This window comes from Nymphalis io, chromosome 28 (assembly GCF_905147045.1).
Source record: "Nymphalis io chromosome 28, ilAglIoxx1.1, whole genome shotgun sequence".
Classification (NCBI taxonomy): Eukaryota; Metazoa; Arthropoda; class Insecta; order Lepidoptera; family Nymphalidae; genus Nymphalis; species Nymphalis io.
In genome coordinates, this window is record NC_065915.1 from 7,917,322 (window position 1) to 7,926,618 (window position 9,297).

Below are 9,297 nucleotides of genomic sequence, written 5' to 3' on the forward strand. Positions count from 1 at the left end.
GCTTTAACGTAAAGTTAAGTTCAATAAAAAAATTAGTAGTGTGTCGAAAGAAAAATAGTACATAGTCAACGTAATATTTTATATCTTAATGAAAACGTTTCACAATTGACTCGTATTGATTTTACTTTGAATTCGCATCCTCTAACAATGTATTGTGAACACGCCCTAAGCTTTCCCGTAAAATAAACACCTTTAAAAGAATTTCCGTGAGTTGAATTTAATTCCCTTATAAATAAAATATAATTTGTTAATGTTTTTGAAAGAAACGATTCTAGTATTAAAAAAATCGTGCGTTTTGTTGTTGTTTATTATTTCTTAATTGGATTTATATTGAAAGAATATTATTAAAATTATCCTTAATTTAATTTATTACTAGCTAATTATCCCGGCGTCGCTCGGGTAGTTAAGAAGACATTTTTCTTGTATTTATGTGTATTTTGGATAGGATTTGCGTAGAATTCTTAGTGAGTTTACGTCGGGGAAGGAGTAACTGTGACAAATGTCATGACTCTGCCATGGTGAATATATATGTGACTGAAATTCAACCCCGTATGCTGGCTTTCCCACGGCTGAGCCCTTAACCGCTGAGCGCGAATGAATCATAAACAACAATTAACCTATGTAAAATCGTTGTTGTTTGTTATCTTCGGTTTGTATACACGTATTTTTACTGAACTATTTCGGATAACTGTAAAAAATATTTATTCAAATAGTCTATCACAAACTATACTATAGGATTAAATTAATGTAAGGCCGTCAGTTTATAATGTATATTCTACTAAGAAGAATCGGAACGAAACTTTATTATACGGATTTTAATATATATATATTATAGCTAGATAATATATATATATAGCTTTATTGTATAGGAACAGCCTGTCCCACAGTTAGCATAAAGCCTCGTGATGAAAATGGTTGGCTGATGACACGCGGTATATTTTTCGACACGTTTTCTTGATAAATTATACACATTAAGAACGTGAGGTCCCAGTGACGCTTGTTTGGTTTTTTCAATCTTTGGTTCATTCAGGCTTCACGTGTAAAAGTATTAATAAATGAGGAATATATAATGGTACACACACAGGTTATAAAGATAAATGAGTTTTGAGTATGTTTTTAATTTGTAATGACATGGCATAAATGTACTTGAAATTGTATGTAAACTTGAAACGGTTGCTTTACACAAAAAAAAATTATTTAAAAAGACCACTTGATGGTAAGTGGTCATAAGTATTATTAACTATCTCTGACATCTTTGTCCTTTGTGCCTGTAGTTACAATGACGAGCCGGTTGGCGTGGTTGGTAGATACTTGCCTTACACGCCGAAGGTTGTGGGTTCGATTCCCACCCAGGACAGACATATGTGTGCATGAACATGTCTGTTTGTCTTGAGTCTGGGTGTAATTATCTATATTAGTATGTATTTACAAAAGAAAAGTAGTATGTAGTATATCAGTTGTCTGGTTTCCATAGCACAAGCTTTGTACAAGCTTAATTTGGGATCAGACGGCCGTGTATGAAAAATGTCCCAGGATATTATTATTATTAAATGCCTCACTAACCCTTCAAACGTGGAACAGATTTTGTAAAATGACTTTACAAAAGCACTTATAGACCAATAAAGTGACTTTGATACTTGAAGTCCATACAAAGTAGGACATAGTTCGTTTTTAATATTGGCACCATATGTCAACTTATATAGTATATGTGATGTGTTATAGCTAAGCGAGACTCTGTGGGGTGACCATGGTTCTACAATTTTATAAAAAAAACCGCAGGATTATTTCTCATTCTTGGTCAGATGCCTACAGTCCTCTTAAGGAAAATGATTGATCTAATATTCCTATAAAGTAGTTATGAGTGCAGAAGAAGCCGCGGTCATGAGTACTTAGCTTTAACACTTTATATAAGCTTTCATACTGAAATCTAACTGGCTTAAATGCATATTAATAACAAGCGCGCACAATATTCTCACATAGTAGTTTACATCTTTCTAAAAAATCTATTATGTTCTAGCCTGATGTGTACTCATAGAAACAATAAAACATTTAATACACAAAAAAAAATACAGACTTGAAATAAATTACGTGATATGATTGAGGTGATCACGTTTACCAACAGCCTTAAACTATATCTCGCTGTGTGTTAGATGGCATTGTTTTTTAACAAATTAAAAAGAGTTTAAAATATATAATTAAGCAACTACATCTAAGTTAATAGATTGTGTGAAATGTACTGTAATATATATTATAGTGATAACATCAAATAAAAACAAATAGCATAAACATAATGAAATGAAATACAATATTTGACGGACCGGTTGACACAATTACACCCAGACTCAGGACAAACAGACATGTTCATGCACACAAATGCCTGTCCTGGGTGGGAATCGAACCCACAACCTTTAGCGTGAAAGGCAAGTATCCACCAACCACGCCAACCGGCTCGTCAAAATCTTTATAATAATGGTCACCCTCACCCATATATATTGGCACTATAAAAATATGAACCATTCCTTACATCGCGAATGCGCCACCAACCTTGGGAACTAAATTGTCCCTTGTGCCTGTGGTTACACTGGGTCCATCGCCGTTTAGGCCGGAACACCATAATACTAAATATTATATCTTATAACAGTCTATATCTAGTAACAGTATATCTAGTAACAGTATATTATGTCATATAACAGCGTCATCATTTACTATGTGATGTCATAAAATTATGTTTCATACTTACATACAGTTTCATACATTTTTAATGATTATTTTTTTCTTTTATACAGTTTGTGTGCCTCATTGGTATAGCGGTTTATAAGGCGACAGGTCTCGAGATCTCGGATCCAAACTTAACACTCCCGTGCTTTGGAAGAAACGTAAAGCCTGGTCTGTATCTGAACTCCTTTCGAATCGGTCGATTTCCCGTCCCATATCGTGTGTTACTCAAATTGTTATTACTTAACGAATTTCCGACATTATCAGAGTATACTTTATTTATACTTGGTAATAGGGTTTTATGTAAGCCCGTCGCGGTTGGTACCACCCACTCATCATATATTTTAGTATTGTTGGTTTCATATATATATATATATATAATAGGCGGACGGGAAAATAGGACATTTTATGATAAATGGTCACATCATACATTGGCGCTGTAAGAAGTGTTCACCATTCCCTACATCGTCATAGCGCCACTAACTTTGGGAACTAAGATGTAATAACCCTTGTGCATGTAATTAGACTGGCTTACTCATCCTTCAAATATGAAACCAACCCAACCATATATATATATATATATAATAAAAATAATATAATTATATATTATAAAAAAAATTTGCTTCTTAGAAGTGAGGATAACTTAAATGCGTAGCCACCACTAGTTTCAAAAATAAACATATAAACGCAGGCGCTCATTAGTTAATTGTTAATTATGCAATAATTAAAATAATAATTGATGATGCTGAAATACGACGATTGCGTCACACGTAGGTCAATTACAATTCGATCAGCCGACACATACATGTAAACGAACAAGTTTTAGAGTTTTATTTTTTAGATTAGTGAATGTTTACAGTAGTACTTAGTATTTTTTAATCATTCTTATAAAATATCAATTGTGTAGCTGTCTCGAATTAAAAACTATGTAGGCATGTTATAAGTCAATGAAAATATTAAAAAAAAATACAATAAATGGGCACGTCTAAGAAGATATGTTTATATAAGAAAAAAAAGACTAATTGGTCTATTTTTTATGGAATAAGGTCTGATCTTCTTAAGAGGAGAGGCCTTTTCCCAACAATGGGGCAATTTCAGGCCGTTACTTTGTTTTAACTGAAAGATTTATAGAGAAGCAATAAAATCACTCCTTTATGGCATCGCGTAATGATTTCCTATAATATATTTTATGATGGTGTCCCTAGCGATGAATGGGCACTACCCCACCCCTATTGACGTCACTCATTCAGCCGCCATTTTGGTTCACGGTCTATCGCTTTATCGATGAAATAGTGTTCTGGTGAATGGATATAACTTTGTTTAGGAGTTATTATTATGATTTTATTTTCATCTCCCTTTGTTTATAACTTAAATACACTGAGGTAATATTTGAATGAGATATTTTTAAATCAGGATCGATAGTAAAGTTATATTTACATTCAATTTTTTTTCGGGGTAAAGGTTTATTTCCTCTTAAAAAGAAGTTTTGGAGTTTGTTCAACCATGCTGCTTTATTCTTATGGATATAAATGTCGTATGTCACATTCAGGTTTTCTCATGATATTTTCTTACACCGATGAAAAAGAGTAACTACACGAAATGAAAAAGAGTAACTACATTCCGAACCGGTGCTTACCTAAAATTTAATATAATATTGTTAAATATTAACGAAAGTGCAACTTGTGACGACTTGATTACAAGCTATAATCAAATTGAATATGGATGTATATGTTATAAAACTATCTTTAAAAACTCCATTAAAATCTCAAGTCCTATTTATTGCCACAAATAAATAAAAGTTGGTGAATTTCTCATTCACTCAACTTTTACTTTATAGTTTCGGCAGTAGTGAGTTACGTAGAAGTGTTATTTGACATTTATTTATTAGTAATCTAACAAAAGTGTCCTATACATATGATACATTAAATACGCATACATATGTATCATAGCATATTCCACGCAAGCACAGAAGATAAATAAAATCGTTCACTAAATAATTCAGTGAAGTGGGTGGGGTGGGGATTACTTTATTATCAGCTGATGTTTCCTGCCCTTACAAGAGACGCAAAAAAAATAACAAGATTTTAATAAAATATTGACCAGTCTACACTATGATGTGTATTCTTTCATCAGCATTCTCCTTTGGATTCAGATCGCATTAAAAAAAAAAAACATTTCAAAATAATTTATTAAATATAATAGTTTAGGTTAACCATTTTAGTATAACTAAAAATAACACGTATCATTACCAATTTGGATTGGATTAAAGTAACAAGTTAAGCAAGGCCGTGACAACACAGACCACGAGCTGAAGTAGACCTGGCAGAAGACCACCGCCAATACCAATGAGGACATCGTCTGTGAGGTCCGTGATAGCTCCGACCAGGCTCGTAAGGAGACCTTGTACACTGGTGACACCAGCTGATGGGCTTTTTGGGTTCGCTCCGATAGCATATTCAGGCAAGGATCTCAAGAAGTTAACGATTGCCAGCGCTTGAGAGTACAGCTTGAGCAATGATGTCTCCAAAGCTGATAGGTCTACTGGAATGAGACAGCTTATAGCTGGCGGTAGGGAATCGAAGATTGATAGAAGAGATAGAAGGAGATTGTACACGTTATTCAGAAGGGGTAGAAGTATGTTCACGAGGGGGTACACTGCTGGCAGCTGCACGTTCGTTGCTGATACTGATCTCTGAAATTATAATGGCGTTGTGTTAAATTTAATTGTTTCAAGTTTTAAATATCTAAATCTAAGTTACTATTTTTAAAAACGGCTCGTTTTGCTTACAAATAGTAGAACCGCATTAAGCTCACTACTCGTTATTATTAGAGTTAAAGAAATGATGACTTCGTGGTGAATCGTTTCATGAATACAGTAACTGGGATGAGTAATGTCAGTGATTAGATCACGTTCGGTTTCAACAATGGAAAGCCTAAAATTTATCTCGCGGATGCGTGATGAGAATGATGAAGGAAAATAAAGTGAAAATATAAGTGGATGCACTTCTCTCTCGTGTATTTATCGATCCGCGTTGGAATAACGTGGCGGGATGACCTCCATACCTTCTTTTCAAGTCGAGATGGACAGAACTTTCGAATTTTAACCAAAGTTCGCGGGCTCGAATCCGACCAAGCACTACTGAATTCGCATATGCTTTATTCGTATTTATAATTTGTATCACATTCATCATTGATGATGAAATATCGAGAAGAAATTTGTTGGATGAAATTATGCAACATGTGGACCCGTATTGGAGCAGCGTGGTCAATCAAGAGAAGAGGCTTTGTCCAACAGTGGGATACTACAGCCTGTTAGCTTACTTTAATTCTCATCGAAAATACTGCTCACTCATATAGGATATGTGACTGTTTTGTAATCCTTAATCGTTAGATAATTTCTCCTAACCAACTCACCGTTAGAGAACAAACAGCAACAATGAATATCGCAACTATGTATTTCTTCGTCATTTTAATATATAAAATATATATTTACCGACAAAAACGTCTCCAAAACTATCGACTATATAAAATAAGAATCGGTATGAACGTTATATATGTAAATATTGCGATATAATTATATTTTCAATATCTTATCGTAAACTATAGTTACCCAATTATGACAACATCGAAGTACCTGTACCTTTCTTTATATAGTATATAATATTTCTTTGGATGTATATTTATATATATATATGTATATAAATTTACAGTAAGCATTATATAAAACTATTGCTGTTTACTGACGGGATAAGTTCAGTACAGTACAGTACAGTAACAGCCTGTTAATGTCCCACTGCTGGGCTAAGGCCTCCTCTCCCTTTTGAGGAGAAGGTTTGGAGCTTATTCCACCACGCTGCTCCAATGCGGGTTGGTAGAATACACATGTGGCATAATTTCAATGAAATTAGACACATGCAGGTTTCCTCACGATGTTTTCCTTCACCGTCAAGCACGAGATGAATTATAATCACAAATTAAGCACATGAAAATTCAGTGGTGCTTGCCCGGGTTTGAACCCACGATCGTCAGTTAAGATTCACGCGTTCTAACCACTAGGCCATCTCGGCTTAATGTATAAAGTTCTCGTAATTATATATGAAAATGCATGTTAGTGTATTTGTTTCTGATTAAAACAGTTCGACACCGTTTGACCGACCACCATGAATGTTGGATCATATATGCATTTTTAAGGAAAAGGTTTTTGTGCTATACACTTTTTTGTAACTCGTCACTAGATGGCGCTGCAACATGTTAGCTTATGCCCGTCCAACCGCATAAAATTGGTATATTTACATAGGATGTACAATATTTGCCGGGTTTCGTTATTTAAACATTCATAGATATTACTAAATTACGTCTATTTAATATAATATTTAAACGTATTATATTACATACATACAAATTTATTATGATCTATCAGAACACAATTTCTTGATAAAGTTGTCTTTAATTCATTTTTGGAAATATTTGCGTTCATAATTTAAGTTATATTGAACATCTTAAGAACAAGAAAGTTTGTTGATCAAATACTAAAATACTTCTTTGTACCTACTGTTTATTTCTTTACCAAACTTTCATTTTGTTCATGTATTAAATAATTGAATTATTTATCTTAGTTACTGAGAATTGTTAAAATTTTTTGAATAATAATATATATGTGAAATTGGTCTAATATTAATATCACGATTTGAAAGTGGTTAATATTCGCGCAAATAAAATTTGTTGGCAATGGTGGCTTAATATTGTTATAGAGTCGGTGACGGTAAGAAAACAAAGAAAATCATCCTGAATTTTAGAAGATTACGCGATAAATACAGCCTATGTTTATAATGATAATTGGGTAGGTATTATCGAGGAGAAACCTTCTCCTCAAAGGGAGAGGACACCATAGCCAGACAGTGAGACAATAATGCACTGTTATTGAATCTAGGAGATCTTAAAAAAGTATAACGATTGTAAATCATAAATTTAATGTTATAATAGATGTACGTATATAATATAATTACATTTTATTTTAATCAAAGTGAACACAACCTGGGCAATGTTGCGTTATTATGTTATTATTCCTAACAACAAATACAAATGCACTTTCTCTCTTCGCTTACATACATCATCCGGTGAGACGGCAATCTGACACGACTGGGGAGAGATGACCCGATTGATCAACGACGTTACATGCAATCCGAGGAACGTACAACGCTCGAAGATTTTTTTTTGACGGAAAAACTGAATACGGTTTCAAAACCCGAGTCGAATAATAAAAAGTTGGACCCTAGCCTTATCTACGGCAACTTGGCAATATATAATTTTTATATTATGCAAGCACCACTGAACAAAAAGGAAAAATATCGTGAGAAGCTGTCACATTTTTGGAATAAGCTCTTTATTTTTCCTTTTTTTGAGAAAAAAAATCTTCCTCAAAGTTCAAACGGCTGATTGATGATCGATTACAAATATTGATACCAAAATCTCATACGTCTATATTATTATCGTTTCTTTTTAACTAATGACATAACACGAAAGATAATTTCGATTTAAAAATTATTATGTACAAATTAATTACATAATAACTACGATAACAATCGCTTATATAAAACTTATGTGATAATTTTTAGACAAATCGATTTAGTGTCAGATAAATAGCGGTGTATTTTAGTTATATAACATATTGTATATAATAGTTGAAAATGCGTGTGCATATTGTAGCATCGCTTGCATTATTATGTTTGGTTAGTATTTGTATTAATAATAATAATGTCCTCCAGACCGATTTCGGCCACGGCGGCCAATCTCAAGAGAGATTAGCCAACTAGGCAGGAGTGCACAAGTGTGTGCGCAAGCACAGGTGCGCTCTCTATTCCCTCACTCTCATAATAAACGGGAGCACTATACTATCTCCTGTGCCGTGGCCAAAGTTGTGCAAGTAGCATACTACTGGCCATTGGCATACCGACTTGCTTGTAGCTAGCATATAAGTTCATAAAAAAGCTACTTGCACTATGAGTTGAGAACCACGTATCGTTTTTCCTGTTTACACTCATCATTAAACGATAAGAAATCGCATTTGCGATAAGAAGCCTTTATATTTATTCTGTCTTTTTTTATTTTATATGAATTATATCTCTATCCTATTTTAACATATCAATAATAACTAGGGATCAAATCTTGCACTTGAATTTTAAAAGAGTTCGGAAATGTTTTTCAGTTTTGGTGGTGACAAGACAGCGGCACATTAAATTTTATTTACATAGATAAAATGGCAACTGGTTTGAGATAAAGTTTTATTAATTGATGACCTTTTTGCAGGTGAAAAGCAGCCAAGCGATGATCCCAGCATATTCTGTATCAGCCTTGCGCCTCGCGTTCGACGAAATATCAAACGTGCTGCCAGTTGCCAACCAACTGGCCTGTCTGTTGATACCGTTCTTGATAAACTTAATCAATAACTTGAACAATTTATCAAACATCGTCCAGAACTTAACACCAGCTCTTCTTCCCTACTTTGGTTGCACACTGCCGTTACTGTACGCAACGTTGACGGATTTAGCTTCTGTTCTATTTCTGTATATAAGCGTTTTAATA

General features: G+C 33.8%; 1 protein-coding gene across 1 annotated transcript; it reads right to left on the reverse strand.

The window, feature by feature from the left end:
* Positions 1-4,929: 4,929 nt before the first annotated feature.
* LOC126778994 (uncharacterized) lies at positions 4,930-6,256 on the reverse strand. The gene is made up of 2 exons (XM_050502744.1): positions 6,130-6,256; positions 4,930-5,407 (listed from the first exon to the last, which is right to left on the reverse strand). Exons 1-2 carry the CDS (start codon positions 6,181-6,183, stop codon positions 4,979-4,981), a joined length of 483 nt encoding a protein of 160 aa, XP_050358701.1. The 5' UTR covers positions 6,184-6,256; the 3' UTR covers positions 4,930-4,978.
* Between the last annotated feature and the right edge of the window lie 3,041 nt (positions 6,257-9,297).

What these genes read in the sequence shown, in the direction of transcription:
- LOC126778994 (XM_050502744.1), bottom strand. Translation starts at nt 6,183, where the DNA reads ATGACGAAGAAATACATAGTTGCGATATTCATTGTTGCTGTTTGTTCT. An exon ending in TTGCTGTTTGTTCTCTAACG is followed by an intron (nt 5,408 to 6,129) that starts GTGAGTTGGTTA and finishes TTATAATTTCAG; the next exon opens with AGATCAGTATCAGCAACGAA.